This window comes from Ischnura elegans, chromosome 6 (genome assembly GCF_921293095.1).
Source record: "Ischnura elegans chromosome 6, ioIscEleg1.1, whole genome shotgun sequence".
In the NCBI taxonomy this organism is placed as follows: domain Eukaryota; kingdom Metazoa; phylum Arthropoda; class Insecta; order Odonata; family Coenagrionidae; genus Ischnura; species Ischnura elegans.
The window spans coordinates 63,224,544-63,252,136 of NC_060251.1; the positions used below are offsets into that span (position 1 = coordinate 63,224,544).

At 37.8% G+C, this 27,593-nt stretch overlaps 1 protein-coding gene across 1 annotated transcript; it reads right to left on the minus strand.

Annotated features, from left to right (window-relative positions):
* Nucleotides 1-475: 475 nt before the first annotated feature.
* LOC124160874 (cyclic nucleotide-gated cation channel beta-1-like) lies at nucleotides 476-27,175 on the minus strand. Its single transcript, XM_046536981.1, has 8 exons — nucleotides 26,920-27,175; nucleotides 25,378-25,530; nucleotides 22,132-22,281; nucleotides 16,764-16,931; nucleotides 15,530-15,758; nucleotides 11,227-11,516; nucleotides 8,791-9,010; nucleotides 476-5,900 (listed from the first exon to the last, which is right to left on the minus strand). Exons 1-8 carry the CDS (start codon nucleotides 27,101-27,103, stop codon nucleotides 5,801-5,803), a joined length of 1,494 nt encoding a protein of 497 aa, XP_046392937.1. The 5' UTR covers nucleotides 27,104-27,175; the 3' UTR covers nucleotides 476-5,800.
* Nucleotides 27,176-27,593: the final 418 nt, after the last annotated feature.

A 27,593-nucleotide genomic window follows, 5' to 3' on the forward strand; every position in this document is an offset into this window, starting at 1 on the left:
ACTACATTCCAGATAAATGTGATTTTTTGAGACTTCGCAAAGACATTTTTAGTGAGAGTTATAACCACCACCTGGCAAGTTGCCATCTATTTAGCCAGCAGTATGTGACTTTCTGTTATTTAAAGAGATGATGAAAACTCAATAGGAGAATTATTAGGACGGGATCCTAAAATTGGAAAAAAACAATAGTAAAAAAAATTTTCTTGGCTGTAAATTAAGATACTCGTATTACAGGGATATTATCTCATTAAAATGTTTAGCAGTAATTAGTATAAATTGAGGTAATTAATTTGTTTGAAATTATCTCCAGCATTTAAGAATATTGATTGATGAAACTGTGAGGAATAATACCCTTACAGAGGATTGGACCAGTTTCTTATTTAAGGGTGTTTTTAAAACTAAATTCAAAACTGTAAATAAGAATGACTTATATGTGAAGAGAATATTTTTTAATATTATAGATAATTTTCGATGAATTTACAATATGGCGTTTTAATTTCCTGAGTGAGAATAATTTTTATGAAGGAAACGCCTTATTACACAGTCTAACTTTGCATATAAAAATTGCAATAGCCATAGACCGTGTTCTTTCTCAGAAAAAATCACTTCCCAAGGCCAGTAATTTTTGGCTGCACCAAAGGAACAATCAAATTCACAACTTTGGATGCAATGTATGCAGTAACAATAACAGTTTTAACGGATAATTTGTGCAACTAGCGCATCAAAATTGTTTTAATTCTCTCTTTTAAAGGAGAAAAGTTTTAAGCATATTTTAAAAATATGTATCTTAAGAAGTTAACTCTTCAAACATTGTTTTTATATAGGCATAGGAATTATGAGCCAATTATGAGTGTGACAAAAATGGCTGTGATGAATCACCTCACCAATCATTTAAGGATTCACAGAGTATTTGTTTCTATATTGAAAAATCAACATTCCCCAAGAAGTATAATCTTTACAGACAAACTATGTGTCAATTTAATTAAATTAGATATGAAATTTAATATAATATGCATATATGATGAGAAACATGAAAAATCTGTTGCCCAGCTACAGTAATATTCTGACCATCTTTACAACACTCAAGGAGGACTTGGGCAAATCAAAACAACCTCAGAACAGTTCAAATTATCTGGAAGAGCACTCATTACAATTTATATACAAGTTTCTTGTTTATTATTTCTGTGAGCTACATTCTTCAAGTTAAAATTTTGAGAAAAAGTGAACTGTAAAGGAGTTGCCATTTCACCAAGCAAATGATTGATTTGATAAAGTACTGGGAATCTACAATTAAAAAGTATCTCAATCCATTATTTACAAGTAGGTTAGGGATTTGAGACTGTTCTTTTAACTATCTAAAGGATAAAATAAGCACAACATTCCCATTTCTTCTGCAAACCACTGCAACTGGGCACAGCAGGAGGAGGTATAATGGAGATGAAATGAAGAAAATGAATTTTCATCGGTCTATCCAAGGAATATAAAATTCTAACCCTTTTTTTAGGACTGAAAGTGATAAGGAGCAGTTATTTTTTTTCACAGACAGCAACTGCTAATGTACCACTTTATGAAACAGATATTAAGATGTGACATATCACCATTGCTTTGGAGTTAGCTCTTAAAAGCACATTATCCAAGTTCTTTTCTGGTAAGACACATAGGTTCAAGATACAGCAGTTATAAATAAGTGGGCTCACAATCAAATAAGTAAAAGTTAAATTTAAGTTACCTGTATGAACATTCACAATTGATGAACTTAAATTTTATGAATCAAGTGTTTTTAAAATTAAAAATAAACACAAAAAATTAAAATGAATGGGAATGAATTTTGCATAAGAATACTGTAAAATTGATTTTAAATTACTTATGAATGATGATGAAATAATTTTCGCAGTTAACAACACGATCAAGCCCAAATGGAAGTAAAAGTTGATCAGAGAGCCCACTGTTCACATATTTTGATGAAGAGTATTAATTTTATCATTTTCTGAAAACTGATTAACCCAGGGGTAGAGAAATGGCCAGGTTCCTTGATCCTTAGGAAATAAGGACATTTTCTTGAGGATATATCAGAAAATGATATCATAGCACCATGTAAAAACAAAAGTTAACAATAGCCGTCACACTTTTCATATGCAAGATCACACTCCAAGTTTTATAGTTAATACTGGAAGATGATGAATCACTTTCAATGCCAACTTGGCATGTTTTTCATATATTTATCTCTATATGTAGATGAATTATAAATTTCTTCATTGTCAAATAGGAATGAATGTTGTGACCCCACAAAAACTCTGAATCTTCTTCTCAATGGCAAAATATGAATATGCAATTGCATATTTTTTTTACTCACAGTTACTATTGACCTTGGCTATGTTATTAACCAATTTTTTTATATAGCATTAAGGGTTCACTCGCACCCAACCATTTCATCTGCGAGGAAATATAAAATTAAGTGTCACCAAAGAGAGTACAAAAATGTCTCACTTGAAATACCATTCAAGATTCTGACTGCAGTATCGGCAGTCCCTCCTCTAGAACAACAGCCCACAATATTCCAAGCTTGCATCATCCACTCATCTTGATAGTTTCTCATATAAACATCAGTGGAGAGGGGAAAAACTCACTACATATATCTTGTAGTTACTTAAAAACTCACTTTCATTGGAAAATGAAAAACTGTTTCATGGTTGTTGGATATGCAGACACTGCTGTGGCAAAGAACAGCCTTATTTGAGATCCTTCTTCCATCTCTATACAACTGGGAAGCTTCACACACAGTGGAGTCACGCTCTTCGCACTTAAAACACTGGTTGAGCGAGGCTCGCCTTACTTGAGGACATTCCTTCACTCACATTCAGAACAGACATCCTACATTTTTGGTGGCAGTGATGGTAATGTCAGCTTGAAAAAATGGCGTTACTCTGATAATTTTGTAACAGTTTTTGCTCAAGAGCAAAACAAACTTTCAAAGAGATGAGCATGCTACTTTGTCCAGAAGAAATGTTTATTTTTTTTACAACCCTTGGAGAATCTCCACCTGATTGGTCCCACAATGGTCTGATGTAAACATTCTTGCAAGTGCACATCGTGAATTCACGTCCGAATGACAGCAAGCATTAAACTTCTAATGGGAACTAAAATGATCCTTAAAATTTCACCGCAAGAAGAGATCAGACCAATCTCATGACTTCTTTCATTAATTAGGCCATATCACACTGTGGAGACCATAAGAGATTTTTTTATTTCTGAGATTTTATGAAGTGGAATGCCTATGGTGAAGTAATTCCCTATGCATTGACTAATCTACTTTAAAAATCACAATTACTCTAAAGAAGAAGGTTGCATTTCCTAGAACCATATCTGATCACCTCACTTTTCCTGAATACATGAGTAATTTTAATTTCAATTGCAAGGAATGCATCTATGCCTTACTTAAATTAAGAGATGTATTCACTATGTTTTAGAATAACCTTAGATTGCATTAAGTTAAAGATAAGATAAAATTAGAATGATAAATACGTTCGCTAAATTAAAATTATAGGGTGAATTAACTTCCTCATCAATTCTTTCATAGCCAAAATATAAAATGAAGTTTAGAAGAATGAATAAAAAGGAAAACTGTCTAATTTTTCTATACTCTTACTTAAATAGGGTTGGACAGTGAAAGCATTGAACTTTAAAGTATTGTAATTCCCATATGAGGCATTTCAATGGTTACAGCACTTAAGGACTGACAACATTGAGATAATTGCCATCCACTTAAGAAAATTAATGCCCAAATTTAAACAGTGACATTCTCACTGGCATCTATTGCAAATGAAATCAAATCATACACGAGTTCTGTGAATAATGATTGTAAGGTATTTGATGGAGGGGAGAAAGTAAATTTAAGTCCCTGAGGATATCTCCTAGAAGCTGAGAAATACCTATTTCTCCTCAGATAAAATACAAAATTGGTCAGAAATTCATCCGGTGATGAGGAAAATCATAAAAAAATTACGTTTCCATCGCTAAGAACAAACTTTCCACTTGGAGATGACATCGTTAGTGTAATGTTACTTTGAATTTCCCAAGAATGTCAATGCATAAATGGCAAAAAATAGCTTTAAAAGGAGTCCAAAGTTTATATTGCAGCCATTTTATTCCAAAACAAATTACTTAACCTCTTAACCTCTGAAACAAAACTTATATAAGTGATAAAAATGAATCTCTGCAATCACAGTGTGGCAATTTCTCAGACTCTCTACTTAAAATTTAGTTTTAGAAAATTGGAAGACCTTCCTCCTACATCTTAATAAAATGGTCTCAATCAAAGACATCTGCACATAGTGTTCTACTTCAAATCCAAGAGCATTCAGTTAGACTAAATCTTAACATTTTACTAAATCCGAAGAGACAAATAGGTATCCTCATATGCTCTTTTGCAGCAGTTTAGCATAGTGAGAGAAGAGTCTGTCGGGGTTTCAGTTACAGCTCCTTCATGGAACATACAACCTTGCAGTGACAAGTAAAAGTTTTCAAAACTAAAATGTAGACAAATTGGTCAAAGTTTTTAAACTGTTTAGAAATGTTTGATTGGTTAAAAAAATTCCCTCAAAGAATAGGCTTTGCTTTCCATTTTAATGGTACATAGTGCATTCAGTGTTAAGAGGATTCACTGATCAAGTGTGGTGGGAATTTAACTATGAGCAGTTACCCATACATTTATAGAGATTTTGAATCTTGTACCTCATTTGTAAATTAATATTTTAAAATAATTATCTATTTAAAAAAATAACTTACATAATTAGTGAAGACTAGTTCGAATACCACTATTTAACTAAAGATAGAAAGGAATACAATATTTAAATAAAATAGCAAGAGTCATTGAAGTTGGTTGCACTGATAAAAAAGGGCCAATCATGGGTTACTATTAATATCAGCCTGAAAATTATTCAAAGACCATGGCATTATTATTTTGATTTTGAGCCAATTACTACTGTTTTATTCTCATTTCTGCATCTAATTAATTTTTGTTTACCTTGAAGAGGCAATTAATTGCACTAACTATCATCAAAATACTTAAATACCAATGTGAATCAATTCATCTCCAGCAGAAACTGATTTCTCAAGTGAATGGCTGTCATTAGACAAACAAATTCTTATTTTCATGCAAGTAGTAATCAATTTTGATAAAGTCCAATGTATGATATTTATAAGCAAATTTGTAATTTTATCATAAATTTTCATTTAAATTTAGAGGGAATGGCCTTCTTATGAGAGAGAGAGAGAGAGTGTAGAAAAAAATAAGTGATAGGGATTAATCCATGATTTGAGCAAATAGGTATGTCTAATGATGAGTTTGCTAGTATCAAATCCACTTACCACTAGGCCCCAACACTTTTTTTTTTTACAGTGAGGCACGTTTCTGAGTTGTTTTCTAAATAAACTAGGTTAATCCACTCTTTGGGAGGGAAATAATAACCATGCTTAAAGGTAATTCCCTAGGTTGAGGACGTTCTTAGGAATATGAGCGTTTAAACAAACGTGTGATCAAGAAGGGCAGGCTTCCCACTGAACTCCTTACCTAAAAAACATACTTTGCTCCACTTTTAAGTCAAGTGACACATATTCCAACAACAGACTTCTAATAGCTGTGAGAGCTTCTTTTTCCTTTCAGATGCACTGAGTGACGATGATCCAGGTATCTATGGAGGGGATAGATGATGTGGACAGCAAACTTGACAGTGGTGATGACTAAGTCCTCAGCATCACACATGATGAAGTCACTCCTCATTTCCCATTTCAGCTCTACATGCTAGATGATTGACTCCCTGTTCCTTTCATTGTTGTCATCAGTGTTGGTCGTTGAACCAGCACTGCTTCCACCGCAAATATGCATCTCTATCTCAGCCAACCTGATTACAAGGGATTGAAAATCAGAATGCAGGTAAGGGTTTGTATTTTAACTATACTAAATTTGGATGAAAAAATTAAACTTTGTTTTTCATCAGATTTATTTATTTTTATTAACCCTTAGACCAGTGGCGCAGCGAGGGAGGGTTTTGGGGGATAAACCCCCCCCCCCCCAGAGCTCAGAGAAACTTGTAAGTTTAATCCATTTTACTTTATTTGATATAATAATATACTTAAAGGAGAGTGTAAGGATTAATAAAATATCCCTCAGAAAGCCATAAAACTCACCATTTTGAACCATTTATCTTAAAAAATTTCTGGGGGAGGGCCCCCGCACCTGCTTATCCTGGCGGGTATACCACACAACCCAGGTCTTTTTGCTCCTAAAACTCCCCTTAGCCTTAATTCCTAGCTGCGCCCCTGCCTTAGACCATCGAAACGTTTTTAAACATTTTGTATGCTGACTGCGGGAAAAACGCTTTTAAATGTTTGACCATTGCTCGACTATCTATGGTAGTTTCCCAACATTTAGAATGCTACCCAGGTGGAGCCCAAGTGCACTTTCCACACTGCAGGGATAGCTGATTCGGCTTAACTCTCCCTTACCATCCCTCAGGGCAAGGGGGTGCCTCCTGGAATTTCCTATCGTACTGCCCATTTCATATTGTTTCCTTCCCTCTCCGTACTGTTAGCCCTTTAAGTGCCAGCCCTTTTCGGGAGGGATGTGCGAAGACTGCCAAGGCTATTTTCTGGAATTTGCTACATTTCTTATTTTAAAATTTTTCAGCTGCTTAATTTTATTTAATACATCTATATTTTTTCCAATACTTAAGATATAATTATATCTTCTATCCATAGACAGATTATGGGGGTTTACTTAAATAACAGCCGTTGAAAAGGTCACAATCACGATAAAAAGGTCAAATAAGTCGGGCTGATAAATCGGCCCCTGGCAGTTTTCGCTCAACCAGCGAGGGCCGATATATTGGCCTGATGGCAGTAAAAGGGTTAATATACCAACGACAAGTTCCCAAATGTAGGCCCATGTGTTAGTAGGGAAAAAAGAAAGGTTGGATTGGATTACAAGGGTTCACTCCTTACGAGACACTCGGCCAGGCTAGGGGGCAAAATATTTCTTGGTTCTCTACTGCACAAGCTGGTAGCTAAAATCATGCACTACCTCAGCTTAAAGGGCTAACACACTACCATGGTTTCGATAATTTGCATCATCCTCAGGTGAGAGGTACATTGGTCCATCATCTTACATACCTGACTACAATCAGATGGAGTGGAGGGTAAACTGTAGAGGTAGGGGGAGAAGGTTGGAAGTTGGGAGGGTGGAAGGGGAGGGTTGGGTCTTCCCCAGGGAATGTGGGAGGATGGGAAGGTAGGTAGGGCCGATGCACTCAAGTTGACTAACTGCAGTGAAAGGTGGGCAAAAGAAGTAGGGGTAAAAATACTGTGGAAACAGAGTTTAAGTTTTTCATCCAAAATGTTCAGCAAATTCCACAAGCATCGCCAGAAACCACTAACTATACTGCAGTCAGGGCCAGATTTAGATGAAAAGAGGCTCTTGGCTATTCCTTTTATCACATCCCTTATATCCCTTTCACCTCTTACTTTGAAGTTTGTAAACTAGAGTTCATAATGATAATAATATCATCTGTTTGAAAAATATTTGAATTAATTAATAATTGATTTGCTAAATTCATACAGGACACTATAAAAAATCACTAGTATCATCATGTTAAGTATTAAAAATATTACTAAGTATTTACAGTGCAGGCCACAGAGAGAGACATAAATATATGTATGTGTATATATAAATTTCAAGCCATCACCAAAAACCTAGAAGTTAACATCATACTACACATTTCAATATTTAATAATGAAAAGGTTAAACAAATAAGGGCCAGAGGTCATACCATTGAGGTACACCTGGAAAATTTAGGGCAGTAACATCACAGAATCTGTGTGATCTGTGTTATAGGTGTTTAATTCTGATTTAATGACCCAGATAAATTCAGAGGATTACCCATCTGGAGGAGTAGAACTCATTATATTAATCCTTTGATGTGCATGCCCCTCCTGACTTTGAGAGATGTATGTACCTACTTACATGCGGTTAAATTCTTCTCAGAATTACACCTGGTCAGAAGTTCCATGTTGACCAACGATTCACTAGAGTTATATTCTAACATCCTCTGGACGGAGGTAAGATGCCACAATTCCATCTGTCTGGGTAGGTCTAATAGAATCTATTTTGAACCTAATAATAAAAAGGGCAGCACTGATTGGCCGAGACACAGTGGCAGATCTATAGGGATGTGGAGCTAAGAGGGCTAAAGCCCTCCCCTATTGGGTCGAAGCACACACTAGATGCAATACAAATTTTTGGAAGTTTCCACTATGTACAAGAGTATTTAGTTATATGTATTTGGCGATATATATTTTCCTACTTTAACCAATTGAAATACAAATTAGCTCTAACCTTAGGGCCTCTTTTACACGCTTTTGGTATGTCACAATCAAGTGGTAGATACAGACTTTATCCCTCCCCTTGGGTATTCAACTTACACTGGATAGAATGGTAATTTTGCTCGGATCCTCACTAATGCTGGTAGGTTACCACCCACTTAACTCCCCCACCCCATTGTCCCTATCCTGGATCCCCCACTGCCGAGACACCATAATCAATGACAACCCAGTTGATGCAGGGTCATATAAGTGCCCAGAGAGACATAACTGCAACTCTTACCTCAGCCCTGAGGATGCTGGAAAAGTACTCTAGCAAAACATAGGCCAGCATGGACCACCTGACCCTGTGCGATGCCGGAGATGAATTCATCCAAGCCATCCATCTGCAGTGAAAGACTGAAATCTTTTACGCACCTGTGCTCCACATCCCATTGCTGCTGGCTGAGCTTCACGCTGAGCGAGGCATTTTCGGCCTCGAGGGTGATCAACCGCTCTCGCAGTCGGGTGATCTCCGCAATTAAGGCATCATGTGAAGACGACGACGGTGAGGCACCAGCCACCACCACATCCGCCGGTACCCAAGACGCGGCACCCACCACCGCGCCACCAGCTACTGACGTGGCAACACCTGTAACTGAGGCAATGAATATGTCTTGAGGCAGGGAAGGAGAGGATTTTATATGGTTTTAGGGTCATAGGGAGATTATTCTATATTTAAAAATGAAAATGACCTCATTCGAAGGGCTGTTGGATCTTAAATTGAATCCTCTAATGAGTCGCCAGACTATAACGATGACTGAAATGCAATGAATTGTTCCCATGGAAGTGAGCCCTGTAAGTCATTACTAGTTCACTATAGACACTCACTTATTGAAATTCCAAACAATTAGCACCTACAAACTTTGGGAAACAAACTTCATTTGTAAAATGAAAGGAATCAGAGGGGCTTGGGCTGAAAATGTTACTTTTTCCGTTTACCTGACGTGGAATTACCAATTATTAACTTAAACGCCTTCACAGTGGGAAACAAACAATGAAATTTGTGGTATTTTCTGGTGTTTTAGGCTCTTGGAAGGCTACTTGGTTTCTTGAATTCTCCATTGTTTTTGCAGTGATTAGCATTTTGGAAGGCTACTCCGGTTTCCCACCTGGTTAAACATGACATTGCTTCCGATGTTTCGGAAACCGAGGTGGTTCCAATCTTCAGGTACCTATTCCCATCTGACATGAGTCCTGAAGATGGCAACCGACTTGGTTTCTGAATGTCATTATTAACCAAGTGGGACACCCAAATAGCCTTTCAAAATGCGACATCAATCTTGGTCACCTGTTCTCAGTATGTACGACATGTGCACAGCAAAAACTTTCACCATCAGTTCATCATAAGAGTGGTTCACTAGAACCAACATGACAGAGGACATGCAGTGAACACCCACTAAACGATGGGTTTGACTTTTGTTTACAAGGCACATAGGCTTGTAAAAGTCAATGTAAAAATGTAGAAACACGAGATTGAACACCAAAATGCACCGTGTAACTACCAAACTTAAGCAAATGCATAAAGGAAAATAAAACCTGTTCTAATTTGATTCATGCAATCAGGAATAAACTTGTATGTGTTAATGCAGCGGTTCCCAAACTTTTTCTTTCTGCGACCCATTTTAGCCCATACGTTTTAGCCGCGACCCCCTAAAAATGGTTGTCTAAGTTTAAGTACATAGTTCACTTTATTATTCGTATACATCTCGCGACCCCCAGTTTGGGAACCGCTGTGTTAATGTATCGTGTCAACTGGCCTATACGATGGATTCGGCACACAATCTGAGCTGACTTTCTGCGCTCTTAATGAAGTTTCAAAATTTGCCAATTTTTTTCCATTTGCACAGTGTCATTATAACTTATTTCCGTCAGGATAACTTTCTTCTTGCGATAATGAAAATATTTACATATGCTGCTCCTGCAGCTCCTATAGTAATCCAGTGAAATATTTGTGTGAAACATCATCTTATTTCTTCAACATGATCCATAACCATAAAGCTACAATGGGTGGTATTGAGGTCAGAATCTCATGTTGCTTAATTACTACGAGTGACAATGATAAAAAGGAAGAAAATTCAGGGAAAGTATTTTTTGGATGAAGGAAACTTAATCCATATAATGACATTTCCTATTGACCTTTTACACTTGACACTTACATGCAATATACAGTCGGTAACCCTCCATATTGAATCCCGTCACTTTCTGTCAGTGGGCTTACTTCCATCAGCTTCAAAAATAAACTAAGAAGTGGATTAAGTTATTGCAAGCTTCAAAAATACGTTTGTGACAGTTCGACATAAAAAAAGATTATGGGTTTCCTTGAAGAAGCACATATGCTCAGAATCGTAGGATGTAGCCATATAGGTGGGTGGAAATGGATTAACCCATATAACCCAGAGCTGCTCCTGGGAGAAATTAAATTTCAGGATATCTCTTTTTTAAAATGTAAAAATTTTGTACTCGATCGTAATTATTGTGGCAGCTACATATTTCGCCATTAACTTAACAGCACAATAAAAAAAACGTAGCTTAAATATTTCCTGAATAGAGCTGAAAATGTACATTACATTTTCAATGTTACTAAGAAGTTACATTGGATTATTATGGGTTAATTATATAATTATACGCCTTCTTCATTTACGAAAAGTACATAACACATCGACATTTGTATGCTTCGATGCTCTTTAGACTGATTCCTTGCCGTGTAATAATGCCAATTCAACACATGATGGAATTCCCTTTACGATCGGTCCTCCGGAGCGGATTTATATCGTGAATCAAGGGTATCGGATAATCGAAAGATTCCCTTACCGGGACGCAAGTGTGGGTGTGTAGGCACGGCGCTGGGGAGCAGGTGGGCCGGGTGCAGAGCTTGCACCGTGGGGGGCGGCGCGTGGAGGTGGACTGGCGGGGGCAGGTGCGGCGACACGAGGACGCCACCGCCCGCCGCCCCCGCCTGCGAGGTCGGGGGCAGCAGCGGGTGCAAGGGGTGCGACGCCGCGCCTCGCCTCTGCTGCTCCTCTTCCTCCGAGGACCGCGCCCCCGCGCTCGAGGTGCCCGACAGAGGCGACTCCATCGTCCTCGCGTGGGCTCCGTGTGACCTAAACGGGAAGAAACAAACAATTGAAGTAAGGAAAGCGATGGGTGAGACGAATCTCCAATTACTAGGAACTAGATGCGTTTACATGGGAAAAAAGTATTGGTACTAACCTAAAAAAGTGCATTAAACCACCTTCAATACACTAACTTCTTATTTTAGAGGATACTGAGGTAAAAGTTTCAAATATGAGATACAGGAAAAAAGTTAGAAAGACTCGACTAAATTTACTCTACAAATTTCAAGACAAGAGCGTACTAATTGATTTAGTAACAGGTCAAGATAAAAGCCTAAGTATGATGTGGTTCACGAACGTAGTAAAATACATGCTCTAAGGTTGGATTCACTCCCACTAGACCGGTCGTATTTTTTCTTATTACACGAAGTATTACTCTTTCAAACTTATGCCATTACATAGAAAAATTCATGTTACATATTGTGGATCTTTTTCAAAAGTTTTCTCTATTTAAAATAAAAAAAAATATCTAAGAAAATACTGAGGTAATTTTTCAAGTTTGAGATACAGGGAAATGCTAACAAGGATAAATTTTACATGGATGGCATAGTATTCTGCCAATTGCTGTCACGCCCTTAGGGTAGTTTGCATTTTGTCTTTTTTCACGACGATTCACGCGTTGAAAATTTACGTTACTATCTTGAAATTTTCAGGGGATTCAGAGAAAACCCTTGCCAGCATTTCCCTGTGTTTCAAACACAAACATTTTACATATTGAAAAAAAAACAGAGGTAAAATTTTGAAATTTTAAACTCGTGAAACTTATGTACACGATCCACTCAATATGGTCTGATGATTTCAACATGATAGCGTGAGTATTGAACTCAAAATCCTCCACGGAAAAAGACCGGTTGAGCGGAAATGATGAAATCCCTTCATTAGACTTTACGTCCGAAATTTTGAAAGCAAATATCCAACCATGCACTCATTTTTCTTCAGTACCAGAGATATTATCTCTATGTAAACAGACCGAAAATTCAAAATAACATCTCAACGACCTTGCAAGGGAAGTTACCCAAGTGTCAAGCAGATGGGGCTCCACATATAATTTTTTTCAATAGATAATAGCGCCATGTTTCATAATTACGTATTCAAACCGTTATCACAACCACACTTTAGACCGCAAGTTGCGATTCGCCGAAGTTTAAGAGAGGAAACTTTCATCCTTATGCATAGGCTAAAATTACGGACTAAATGAGTAAATGGTTGCAGACTTTGAAGGATACCGGTGATGAATTTGATGCATAACAACTCCTTAGGATTCTCACATTACAATGCGTTTCACTATATGAATTACCAGAAGTTTGGGGGATCGGGTAAGTGTGGTGACTAGAGTATTGGCTTCCAACCTAGCGCGTTTGGGTTCAAATCCCGGTGATGATGGAGATTTTTCACAGAATGCCCGAACACTGCTTCAGTACTTTGTGGAGTGTACTTCAAGCACGAGTACATCAAGCACATCTCTTCGTCCTCCAGCTGGGACGTTAAAGTGTGGTTACTTTGGGGCCTTTCGTTAAGAACACGATGACGGGTTTCTTTCCACCCTTTCGTTCTATACCCTTCCCTAATGGCGCAGATTACCTCAGCTGTCGCTCGCCTCCTAATAGCATACCAGCAGTTTATTTCGTGCGAGAGATTGGCTTCCTCTTTTTTTCATTATTTCACACGGAATGCGGTGAATGTTGGTAATTTATCATATGATGAGCAAAACCCCATTCGGATTAGTGATTGCTTCACTACTATTCACTTCATCAATATACAATAATAGTTAAATGACTGAAAATCTGAGTTTTCGTCGTTTTTATATCATTCAGTGGGCGATAAACCTATTTATCTGTGTTTCAAGGGCCAGATGGTGGTATCATAACGATATCTGCGATATTATCAAGACTATTTTAGGAATTGCAAGTAGATTGGGGATCTCTCCTTTCTATTCTCCATTTGGCGGTAGATTCTAGGGCGCGAATTAAATCACGTAAAGAAATTTATTGTGTTATTTAGTAAATATGGAAGCCCTTAAAATTGGCAATATTGCGAGTCTTTCGGAAATTTTAGCGGAATTGATTTTCACTTTACTTCGTCCAATGCTTTTTTTGTTCATAGTCGACACCTAATGAAATCAACTGATCAAATTTCCATCTAAGTAAGCGTACTAGGAAGGGTGAAATATAAAAAATTAAAATCAACCACGTGGAAACAAAGGCTATTGTCGCAGTAAGCCAATTATACCCATAAAATTCATCACAAGATCGGGGATTTTGCTATTTCAATACCAATTCTTGTGCATAAATGTATACTGGAGCTCTTGCATACATTTCCTGAAAGTCTCAGTATCAAAAGTTTTTATGAGGAGTCATGAGAAACAACGGATGGCGGCGGAAACATTGGGTGCACACAACACTTGCGCATAGTTGCCGACAAACCAAACTATTTGAGCTGCTTTTTCATTGGATAAATATCATCTATAGCTGTAATTTAACTCTAAAAGCGCCGAAACGTTAATTTTGACTGTTTTTGAATTTCAATTGGTCTTCTCTTCTTTTACGATGATTAAAAATTGCTGATATTTCATGAATATTAATGAATTAACGTCCTCCGACCACACGCCAAAAATTATTACAATCGACTGCATGAATGATGAAATATTTGCTGATACACCTCAAAGCGCCAGAGCGGTCATTTTGACCGGTATAATTAATGCTATGCTTATTACTTGTGTCCTTTAAAATCAGATTTCTTCAAGCATTATGCGCAGCATTCACGTTAGCAGATTGAATTCACAAATAATTTTCTGCATGTTTCTATGCAATTTCTTTTTTTATGCTGTGCAGTTATATCATAGATTTCTTTCATAGACTACCTCGGAACTTATCTTCCAAAGTTTGTGTTCAAGTTGAAAATTTAATTGTTCAAAAATGTTATTTATCATTTGAAATTATTGTTAGTTTTTCATTATTGTTGAAGTATTCCACCGATTAAGGCAGGTTTCCATGGAGTACTTGAGAAGAATTCTGGGATCCTCCCTCCCGATCAACCACTTCCTTCTTCAATTCACAATGAGGCTTACTTCCTCTTATCCTATCTAAAAATCCTATTCTTTTCCTTCTTCTCCCTCGTTTACCTAACATTCTACCCTCTAACACTGTTTTCAACATTCCCTCCCCGCTAAGTACTCGCTCCATCCATACCTTCTGTCTCCTCCGTGTCTCATCTAAAAGCAGTCTCTCACCCTCACCCACCATGTCCAGCACTTCGTCGTTCCTCCTCCTCTCCGTCCATTTCATCTTCTCCATTCTTCGCTACACCCACATCTTGAATGCCTCCAGTCTTTTCTCGTCCTCATTCGTAAGTGTCCACGTTTCTGCACCGTAAAGCGCTACACTCCAGATCAAACTCTTCACTAACCTTTTCTTTAAATTCTTACATAGTGAACCTCTCAGAAGCTCCTTCCTGTTCACGAACGCCTCATTTGCTAATGCATTTCTCTTCCTGATGTCCTTAATACTGTATCCGTTTTCCTCAAACGTACCACCTAAGTAGTTGAACAGCTCAACCTGCTCAAGTTTTTCACAACCCACCTTAACATTAAGTTTCACATTCATCGTTTGTGATGCTTTACAAAACCTTGGTCTTCTTGTCATTAATCCTCATCCCATACTCCTCGAAACGCTGGTATAACGCATCCACTGGAGCTTGAAGCCCCCTCACTGAATTGTAAATTAGAGATTAAAAAATAATCATACTTCAAAATAAAAATGAGAAAGACATTATTGACACACACACCACCACAACGAGAGAAAATGCCTACCGGTCAAAATGACCGCTGATGGCGGTTATAGGCATGGGAAAAAGACATCGCGTCTAGTGTTAAGTGTAATATATATTTTGAAGTATTAAAACTCCGAAATTCACTATGAAAAGCCTGGTATTTCATCTGAGGTTGGGGCCAATACTTTTCCCCAGCAACGCATCCGTTTTTTTGCACGGTCCAATTTACTCACCTGGAACTGGGGCTGCCCCCGGGGCTGAAAAGCGAGTTGGCCGAATATCCGGTAGAGGGTGCGATGGAGTGCGGCCCGCCGCCGCCGATGCCCGCGGCCAGCGATCCCCCGGGCGCCGAGGCGACGGCAGCGCCGACGGGGGACACGGGAGACAGCCACATGTCCTCGATGGGGATGCGGCCACGGGACTCGACCAGACCGGGCGTCGAGTGACTGCGGCCCATCGCCACTGCACGGCCAACAGAACGAGCAGATTCAAACGAGGATCACAAAATAACTCAGCCATTGTTACTTGTTATATTTCTAACCCTGCCGCGTGAACGGCGGTGAAATATACAAGAATTGCCATGAGAAAAAATTCCCCTGGACCGGGAATCGAACCACCTTTGGCTTTCCGGGCCACTGCGCAGACCACTACGCCATCCTTGAGGCTCTCAATCGATTGTGGCTTCTTGGAAGTCCTATCTCCCTCGCGTTGCCATCCTTGATGGGCCGCGAGGACCTAACACCTAGTACCATGAGCCTCGGTATAATTGCCATGGGAATCAAAGAACCTGGATAGTGTAGTGGTCTGTGCAGTGGTCCGTAGTTCGATTCCCGGTCCAGGGGAATTTTTTCTCATGGCAATTCCTGTACATTGTTACTTGTTCACACATTCACGATAAAAATTTGCTTGTTTTCATGTAATGCGACCGGAAAAAGAGAAAATTGGGCTGCTCTCATGATGTCCGGGTTTTCGGACCTGAGGTTGTCGGAAAACTCTCGCCATCAGACAAGAAACAACGCTTGAATTGCCATGAGAAAAAATCCCCTGAAACAGGAATCAATGCGAGGGCCTTTGGCTTTCCGAGCCGCTGGGCAGAACTCTATGATATCCAGGTCCACTTCTACCGAGGAGTCCACAGGAAAATCCAGGGGATTTTTTTCTCCTGGAAATTCAAGTAATTTTCACCGCCGCCCACGCAGCAGGCTCTATATATTACACAGAAACAGCAATGAAACCATGACAGCATCTACTATTCATTGCGAGAATATAGAACTGGTTGAGTGGACGTAATGCGGCTTTTTATGGTTAGGGTCTATGATCCATCATTAATTTTTTTACTCAAAATATGAAAAAATTATTTTGCGGAGCATTCTGCGTTTACTAATGGTTGACGTTTCGCACACTAGCTTGTCAAATCTAGCGAAAGATTCATGAACGGGGTTTCTATAGAGGGAATTAAGGTTTCACCTTTCTCCAGCGGTGCTCTTCGGTATTTCTCCAGCCTCTTTACTGCTATTGCCTCCAGTCGGACCCTGGCTGCTGGATACTCCTTCAGGACATCCCACATGTCCTTCTTCGAGAGGACGAAGAGGTCGCTGTAGCCGACTGACCTCACCGAAGCCGTCCTCCGATTACCTAGTCAAAGGAAAGATAAAAAAATGATATTAACCACTCATCTCGGCAATTATATTCCCCAAGTTCAACCTGTTTTGGGTATTAAATGTAGAAATGACTCACATTTTTCACTAACTTCAATTGGGTCTTACAACTAAAGAGAGTAATTTCTAGTTATTTATCGTATCCCAGTTGAACACTGAACATAAAAGAGAGCTTATCGTATACTCAGCGGTGTCTTGTTCTCGATTTATCAATATTTATGAATTCACTAAAAACAATTTCGAAATTTATACAAAACGATTGATATTATGATTGATGATAATGATTGAAGTAGAATCATTAATAGTAATGAGTCATGGAAATAATTTCGGCCGCAGTTTTAATTTAGTTAATTAATTATTACAAGTTGTAAAATTCAGTCATTATATAGTTACTTCGTATCGATATTATATATATGTAATTAAAAGTACCATTGGTTCCAAAACTATAGGATCATTACTCCCTCGTTGAAGAAACGCGTTTAAAAACCGGTTGGGAACCAAATGATAGTTGTAAAAAATAACAAAGTAATCGTTATAAAGTTAAGGCAACGAAGTAAAAATGACTTTATATTGTTTTAAAATTTAACCTTGTAATATGATAAATGCTAAAATGTTTCCCATGTTAATAAGAAATCTACCTAGGTATCGTTGGCTTTGACATACGGGTTGCTGGTGGATGGAGCAACTCTCCATTTTCCGAAGTTTTCACTATTTGATGTTCCATGGTGAAGCGGGTACTAAAGTATCGTTTTGTTTATTATCTGCACTACTATGAAAAACAAGTGTCGTAAAACGTAACCGTTACCGGTAACTGAGTTACTTTTATTCAGATACTCCCGGCCTCTGGTAGTTCCACAGATAATAATTTTCAAGAACCGAAGCAAAATTATTGAAAAGCATTCGGTGAAGCATGAAATATAATGATAACGTTTGAGATTAAAAACAGGTATAAAAATTTTGATACCAAAAAGATAAATTACAAAAAACAATTATGGTAATTGACTGTGGCAATTGCGTTCAAAAATAAACGATTATTTATCATCATATTATTAATGGGAGGATGAATTTGAAATTCGTGCCACATTATTAAAAATCACGGATTTAATTAGCTGTGAGCAACTTAGGAGTTTTTTTTTAATGATTGGCAATTCGAGTTAGGTCATATTGAAATAATGACGTCCTCAGAATAAAAGATGAAAATATATTACATCTATTTTTGTTCTTCCAATATCTCTTTAGCGAGGAGTTCGACTTTGGCAATATAAAACTACGTTAATGAGCTTAATCACGCAGTTATTTTCTTGATTCCGTAGTACCAATCAATTACGGACCAAAACAATGGGTTTGACTACATTGTCTTTTTGCCCGAAACTTTCCTTTTCACTGACAAGGTGATTTCTCGTTGTTCCCTTCTCATCCGATGAAGACGAAGTCATTACGTTTCTCTTTGCTTTCCATCACAAACTTTCATAATTGCATCAATTCTGTCCGCCACGGCCAACTTGAGGAAACATTTTCTTTCATCGACATTCTGCTGCAGGCTCTTTTTTGAGACTAGACAAGCGAACGACCGCGGAGGAGAAGAAACTTAATTACGCCAAACAACAACCCTGTGCCACAAAATAAGGCTCACTTGATGAAATCTCCTAAAATTTCCACGTTCGAAGACCACATGGGAGGAAACATGGTATACTGTCCAAAGCTATAGGATTTCCGGAGGATGGCTGTGGATATAATCTATTAAGGAGTAGGACCGGTAATCATGAGGGAATTAATTAACTGGGCCGATTTGATTGTCTTCGATAAATCCTGAAATTTCAAAAGTATTTTGGCATTCAACTAATTTAGTCCAATCAAGGCCAAGGTATACTAAGAAGAAAGTACAGTATTCATAAAAGCACTTGAACCTTTCACACTTTTAATCCACCCATTGATCATGTATTAGAGTAGAAATTACGGATACTCATGATTTCAGCAAAGCTAATGCCTCTACAGTTTGCGATAGAGATTAGTGAGGACAGATTTCACTCCAAACAAAGGCACTTAAGCGTGTCTAGTATGATATGTGGCACGATGTGGTGGAAAGTCTCCCAAAACCTTCAATTCCCCCTTTTTTCCTTCCTCGTACACCATCTCCTTTTGAAGCAGGACATCAATACCTCCACTACAAAAACGCTCAACAATCACCCATCGAATCAAATCCGCTCATCTAGTAGCCCTAGTAGTATTAGATGAGCGTATTTGATTCGGTGGGCGATTGTTGAGCGTTTGTGCGGTGGAGGTATCGACATGGTGTAAAAGTCGAACTCTTTCATTGAAAACGAAAGTTGTTTTACATAAATTCTAATAGACTTAATCATGAAATGGCTGTACATCTCACAAAAAGCTTTCACCATTTTCTATGGGTCTAAGAATAATTTTTGCCAATCTTAGCGACGTAACTCAGTCTGCCATGTGTCATTAACTAAATCAAAATTAAAGTTATCTTGGATTAAGTCATGCTCAACAGCTTGCCGATAAAAATCGAAGCTTGAAGCACGTACGTGGTGCAAGGGCTCCATACTAATAATGAAAGACTCTTTGTTTCTTCCACAAGTTTATAAACATTCTCGGCTATTACACCCAAAGCCTCGGGTATTTGATAATGATGTAATAGCCGAGACCGGTAATAAAATAGAAATTTTTATAAACTTGTGGGAGAAACAAAGTGTCTTTCATTATTAAGATTGCCCATACTTTCGCAGTAGGACATATTTAAGGAAGAACTTGGCTGCACGTGATACACTTGAGACTGTCGTTGTAACAACGAAACGCATCGTGTGAGAAAATGAATGCAGTGGGGATATTGCAACGTTCAATTTAACCAGGACCGGAACCAAGAGTTTTATCAGGTGGGACAAAGATCAGTTTGCCGCCCTCTCCCACTGAATCCCCTCTCGCTTCCTCCATCACTAAAATATAATACGTCCTTTAGCTCTTTTTTGATATGCGGCAGTTTAAATTACTTACCGTATTACCATGAAGAAAGTTTAAAAAAATATTATTGCTTAGTAATTTATAAATTGATAATTATTGTTACATAATTTAACTATACAAATTAAATAACTTTTAAAAATAAACTCTTGTCAGTCGTCTTCGCCGACGGTAAAAGGGTTCGGGGGAAACAAAGCAGGGAACAAGTCCAAATGCTCACACAAAACCAACTCAACTTTATTCCAACCAAGTCGTGCACCACTATTCCGCTGCCCAACTACGACTGCCTCCCCTACCCGCCGTCAGCCCACGTCCGTTGAGTCGCCCATGAGAGATCGTTTCCCAAGCATCTCTTCCGATGACAACAGGAACGTTCCAATGGTTGCGTTTCGGACGAAGTCCGTTTTGAGGCTGCTCTCCATCATCTCGCAGCTTTTAATAAACTTAATGAAAGCCGCGCTCACACTACTTAAAATTTTTCCGCCACCTGATATCTGCCGCCCGGGACACATGCCCCTTCTGCCCTGCCTTATTTCCGGGCTTGCATTTCACAAAAATTTTGCTTTGTGTGTGGTGTTATTTTCACACACTCAGGGTTGGCAGTTTTCTTTCCCTAGGTCGCTTCCTACATCGGTGATTTTTTATTGGTCATAGGGCTTCAACCGGGGAGTGGTTTTGGGGCCCTTTGGACGATAGCCAAACCCTCGACCCATTAATCAAAGATATTCTCTTCGAATGAACCTCAGAAAGAAATTCGCCATGAAGACATCATTTGAATTATTCGGGATTCAAAGCCGGATATACACATATGTGTTGTAACCATCCTTTGAGGATGAGTTGCAATGACGTGATAAACGCAGATTTTTCCTATACTCCCTCGATGATGACACGAGAGACAATTTCGGCGTTCGAAGACCAGGTAGGAGAAAGAAATGGCATACTATTGAAAACTATTGGATTCCCCTAAGAATGTAATGAATATCATTTGAGAATTAGGTGCGGTAATGCTAAGGGAATTAATGTACTCAGCATATTGCATGCTGTTGTTTTATTAGATTATATGCAGTGCTATTACGTTAGCTACAGAGCCAAAATCTCTATTATCCAAAATGATAGTGGCTTTCAAAGTTTGACCTTATCTCGTAGGCCAAAAAAATAAACAGAGGGTTTTGATGTAGCGAGGGCAGAGCCGAGAGGGGATGTTAAAAACCGTACTCGAGGAAAGAGTTCTTGCATGCGAGGTCGGAGGAAGAAGATAATGGGATTTATAGATAGAATGATAGGGAATTGGCGTTATTGTGAACTGAAGAGGGATGTGCAAGAAGGGAGGGGAGACGGCCAAAGTATCATTATATTATATACTATAAATAATGCTTCAAGTGGGCAATTGGTTCGTTGGTAACATAAATAAATATGGTGCTAAGAATAAAAATCTTTGCCTTGGTTTACAATACCCTACAATTAAATGATAAAGCATTCTACTTCACTCTAATTTTTAAACATATTTATATTTTTTTTGGGAACAGTTTGAGAAGCTTTGCTGGTAGATCGTTCCAGTCAAGTATTTACCTTTTTAGATACGAAAACTCCTTAACGTTAGTCCTTCGTAATCGGCACTTTATCTTAAATTGGTGATCACTCTTTCCAACAAATTTTGGCTTTAATATATCCTTCCCTAGATCTTTCCAAAATCTTTCTCCGGTAAATATTCTATACATCCCACATAGACTGCTTCTTTTCCTCCTTTGCTTTAAGCTATCCCATCTTATAGGTGATTGAATGATCTACGGCAGTGAAACAGTTGAAAGAAAATAAATTCCCCAAAGCCGTAATCTTTGCTGGGCAAAAGGTGGTGGGTGGGGAGTTACAAGGCTGACAGTGGGGTTATAAACGAAAAATTTAAAAAATTAATTTTCGTGTATAACCCCACTGTCAGCCTTGTAACTTTCCACCCTCCACCTTTTGCCCAGCAAAGAGTACGGCCTTGGGGAATTTATTTTCTTTCAACTATCCCATCTTAGTTCATTGATAATTTTCTCAACACTTTCCGTTTTCTTGTATCTTCCTAACTCATACATGATGTGCAAATGCTCTATGCAAACTTACCTTAACCGTAAGAATACCTTAATAATAAAAATAAAATTCTGGTATTATGCTGAATTAAAAGGATATACTTATTTTGCAGCATCCCGCCTGATACTTACCCAGACTCCGACCCGCTGTTCCCATGTTCAAGATGCTGATCTCCCCGAAGTACGAGCCGGCCTTCAAGGTCGCCAGCACCGTCCGCCCATTGTCCGCCACCACCTGCAGCCGACCGCGGTTCACTATATACATCTCCTTGCCCACCTCTCCTACGCGGAAGGCAAAGAAGAATAGCAGTGAGGCATTGAATCTTACAGGAGGTAAAAAAATCCTTCACAAATTTTTACTCATTTTTCTTGCTTCGCCTCGCTTTCGAAAAAAATTGGCGTTATAAAGATTGAATAATCTTGTATCATTACATTGATGGTGAAATAAATCTCCCTGAATCTTTAACGTGTATGGAAGTACTACAGAGAATTTGTTTTACATAATAAATACTTTTAAATATTTAATTAATGAATCCCGTATTGTTAAATATTAGACTCGTATTATTTGCCGTGAATTGATTGCCGTATAAATTTGCTATTCTTGTTCGACTGATCAATTAATAGATAAATGAATCAGTACTCATAAAATGGAATGATTATCGATTAACCTGGTGAACGAAGTAATCGCTTACACGGAAAATAGTAAGTAAAAAGAGCTTATAGCATACGCTTGGAATAGTAATTGGTTGTTTCTTCCCCTTCGACTTTCCTCACAAATTATCTGAGGTAAAAAACACGTACAAAAATTACCCAAAAAATATTATGCATAAATACTGCTTTTGTGATCTTCTACCAACCTCACATAGTTCTATTAATCAATTAGGGGTACTACACAAAGTGCTGAGAGCTAACGAGGTAAACGGTTTCTAAAATTACCTGTTAACATTAACAATAAGGATTTGAAAGATAGCACTTACTCAAAGCATTCACAACAATGTAAAATCAATTTTTTACCCAGCAAAAAGGCCACAAAACAATTACCACACCCTAATAAACGAGTAATGGAAGCAATATCCCCACAAATATGACCCAAGGTAGTACGTGACATATTCCTTCAAATAATAAATTCATAAAAAGTAAGGTCAACTGTTGTGTATCATCCAATGACACTTGTCGTACGGATACCGTTTACGCTTTATATGAAATTATTTTTCCGCGACTACGACAGTATTTATGCCACGTTCACGAGATGAGATTATTCGAAAGATCGTGCGAATGGCTCCAGAGTCAGAGAAAATAGAGGCGTGAGGCGCTTGATCAGATATCGCTTTCCCTTCGATATTGCCGTTATCATTCAGGAATTTATCGCCCACGTCGCCGTAAAAAGGCCATTATCGCAATAAACATCGGGTACGGCGCGTCCGGGTGTCAATCTTTACGATTGGTATCATCATTCCATCATCGTACCTTTGATATCTCATCGATCTCTTCCCGTTATTCCATCATATTATGTAAGAGCCAACCTAAAACGTTTCCAAATCCAAGCGAAACATTATTTCAACTGAGAATCGGACCAGGAAAAGATAACAGGAAAATAGGTTATGAAATATGAAGGTATCGATGACTCGCGCGTTAGGTAGTGCATTTAGAAACGCCTGCGACGATATGCAGGTAATAGGGTACCGAGTTAAAAATAGAAATTTTGCGCTGATGAAGTCAGAGGTCGAATAACTGTTATTGAATCGGAATGCTACTTCTGATTATTTGAACAATTGCGTGACTCATCTAATTTAATAATGACTTTAAACATTCAAATACTCCACTAAATTAAACGGTTACATACCGTTTTATATCGTATATGTTTGCATCGACGAGAACGAGGGGTTAGGTGGAAAAGGGGACGTTTTAGTATCAACCTCGCCCGAATAAAGACATCTATTATTATTATTATTATTTTTATAAATTTGCTAAATATTGGAGAATTCCTAGAGGCTGGAAGGGTACAATCATATACTCGTTTTTAGAACACGATTTATAGACACTTCATTTGAATTCCAGTTCCTCAAATGGAATAATTGCTGATTCATCACCTTCCATTTCCAGCGAGCCTCTTAAAGGGTTATTGGCATAAGGTATTTTTTACTGACATAAAATGACTGTACCTTTTTATGATCTCGAGGATGTATCACTTAACATCAACACAATATCAGAAAATAGACCTTTGGTGTCGGAACACACAGAGTTAGCAACGAAAATAAGTTATTTTAATCAAATACTTTCAATTTTCCACAATTTCTCAGTTTACTGCTTTTTACCAGTTTTCATGTTTGTGAATGTTTTGTCTTTGTTGACTCTTAATATAATCACTTCACAATTTTATACAGATATAAATTGAGAAGAGAGTAGTCAACTAAGTGAGAGTAGACAATAGCCAGTACTGAGTTTTGATAGTGAAAAATTACACCAAATTCGTCTTAACAGGCATTATTAGTTAAATAACTTTACCTAGCGCTTCAGATCTCCGATAAAAGAGAAAAAGAGAAATAAACGAAGATGCAAAAAATGCATGGACTTAAAAATGCTCTCAATCGTTCTAACGATATGAATAATCTGTGTAGTAGGCCACAGAGTAAAGACGATGGGGAATGTACCAGCGACTAGTCGCGACGGTTACTTAAAAATAGAACTTATTGTCAATTTATCATGACCAGCAACTACATAAAGTCTTCGAGTACTGTCCAAAATATTTTTGACGCTGAAAAAATGTACAATTTTTTTATCTATGGCCAGTTAAACCGTAGGAAATAGTTTTCAGCCCTCAATTTTAAATTGGCGAATTGAAACTGAAAAATGAAGAGAAAAATTTCCCAATAGTAGTATTATCGTACTATCTGAGGCAACGTTTATGGATGAGAAAAAGAACCAATTCCGAAATACTTCTTGCCAACTAACAACAAGACCTCACACGAGGATCCTAGAATACAAGGGGTGCAAGTGCAATTTTTATAAATTTGGAGATAGTGCAAATAATGGTTACTGAGGTACACAATATTGTTGTGTGATAGGGATACAGGTGAATCATTGAATCTGTGTAGTTTCACTTGTACACATCGCCTTATAGGCTCCTCATATATTAACTTTGTCTAGCATGAAAAAAATTAGTCACAAGAATCTGATCACCTTTGACAGAGTACTAGGTAGATTTCAGTGCAATCTCCGCAGAACGTCAAAAAATTAAGTAAAAATGGGATTATACAACAATATCTAGAAGAGTTGAATATCCTGAGTTTATTCACGGAAATATTTCTAGGAGGGATTCAAGAATTTCTAGGAGGCAGTATTTCAAAAAGTTAAGCTAGGTTAGCTTTTTTGGCTTACCCTTTCTGCAGATGTAATCGCCAGGGGAGAAGAGCACCGGCCTGAGCCTTAAAACAAGCTCGCAGAGGAAGCCGGCTTCGGTGTTTTGGAATATCTCCACCCTCTTCAGCGTGTCCAAGTGAACGTTGATGGCAATCTCGGCCTTCAGCTTGTCTGCACGACGAAGAAACCACCGGTCACGAAAGCGGATAAGGAGAAAAACAGTAATGTAAAAGTAAAAGTAAAAAAAGACAATTAAAATTTCAGCAGTTGTTGGGGTCGAAAAAAATTACCATTCTATCTAGTGTTAATGGGATACCCAAGGGGAGGCTATGTCCTCTTTAGCCCCCCCGTAGACCCGCCACGGGTTCTAGGGATCCATTACACACTTCATTCGAATAAAAAAATCTGCCACCGATACTAAAGAGGCTATTGAGAGAGACAAAGCATATGTCATTTTCATGAGCATAAAAAATTGTATACTGAGTTGTACCGCTGAGGGGCTACAGAAGTCATTGGTTTTATAATTAATTATAATAATTATGTAAGCACAGGAAAAGCGTTGATTGTCGACATAATTTATACCTCATTTTGACTAAATTGATAAAAGTTTCGTTAAATTACAATAGTCGTGGTAAAAATAAAATGAAGGCATACCATTGGACTTCTTATCGAATCATTAGCAAATGAATGCTCTAATTGAAGTCCGGTGGTATGATATGGCTTTCCATTGTATACTTTCTGGAAGCTACATTTGAAACACCGAATTTTTAAAGAGGCTCTTAAGGGAATGATTACCTTAACACAGGGAAAGCGTTGATTGTTGACATAATTTTGACAAAATTGATAAAAGTTTTGTTAAATTATAGCAGTCACAGTAAAAATAAAATGAAGGCATCGGACTAGTAATCGATTTATTGGAAAATGAATGCTCTAATTGAAGGCAGAACGCGTTCGTTACGTGAAATCGCCACTACGGTCAGCTAAAATTGCTGAAACAGGTTTTACGGTTATTAATAGCTGGAGATTGGGAAATGGCAATTTGGTTTCAACTTCTGTAGCAGCATGTCTGAATACTTACGATATTGATCACAATGAATGAATTAATCAATTTTATTTTCAGATAAACTTTCTTGGCTAAAAAGCTGAAATTTTAACCAAAATGAGGGTGTTCATTTATTTTCAATAGTATATCGTTACATGTTTACCCTTAATTCCCATAAATTTCAACTGGTACTCAATCGTGTACTAAGTCACAAACACAGTGTACACATTTTATTTTAGCAACTAACATTGAAGGAATAATAACTTTGAAATGTAGTTAAACAGGTGGGATAAATGATTCTGAAATACCCTGATTCTTAATGGATCAGGGACGCTAACTATCTGAATGCAATAAAACGACTGAGGAAAGAAAACTACTGCGATTAATTATTTTTTAAACAGAAGACTACATCGGGAATAAAGTTACTTTTTGTCTCTTACTCCTCGTCGATGGACAAATTTAAATAACCTCTCTTCCACGTTAACTAATCAGCAATTGAGATATGTCTAAATGCTTACCCGGAAGACAGCTGACAGCCTTCTCTTCGTCGGAACATTTCTGCGTCAACCAGAGGTAGTCGAACCACTTGATCACTTTGACCTGCAGATGGTTTGGAACCCGTCGCATCCTCATGTAGGTCTTCACGCCATCGAGCTTGGCTGTTAGGAGAGAAAATGAAGAAGACGATAAAATATTGCACATTTATCCTCTACATAGTGAGAATCCGTTAACCATTAATCACCAAGCAGTACCAATGATTTCCAATCAGTGGTGTATAGCTGAACGTAATTGCCATTTATATTACTTGATGTTAACTCTGGAGTTTTATAACTGGGATACATTTTCTATTTTACGAGTATATTATATATAGTAGAGTTTATCTGACTGTTTTCATGGTGAGAGAAAAGTAACTAATGAAGATAAGGTCATATGAAACATAAATGTATAAATTTTTTTGTTTGTGCACGGTTTTGTTAATATATTGCCCTGGTGTATCAATGGAGAAATTTAAAAACACTCTCACATCCAAACTCTTATTACCATCATATCATCTCCACACGAAGTATGAAAAAAAACATTTAACGCAAAAATTCTGCAAAATTTCATAAAAAAACGAAAATGGAAAAAGTATATTGCATTCAATACTGCCACAGGAATATGCAAATCTCGGAAAGTTTAACAATTTTCATAC

Coding starts and splice junctions, on each gene's coding strand:
- LOC124160874 (XM_046536981.1), bottom strand. CDS start 27,103: ATGTGCAATATTTTATCGTCTTCTTCATTTTCTCTCCTAACAGCCAAG. Junction 11,517..15,529: donor GGGGGCAGCCCCAGTTCCAG/GTGAGTAAATTG, acceptor CTTCCCGTTTAG/GTCACACGGAGCCCACGCGA. Junction 9,011..11,226: donor ACACCCACACTTGCGTCCCG/GTAAGGGAATCT, acceptor TCATTGCCTCAG/TTACAGGTGTTGCCACGTCA.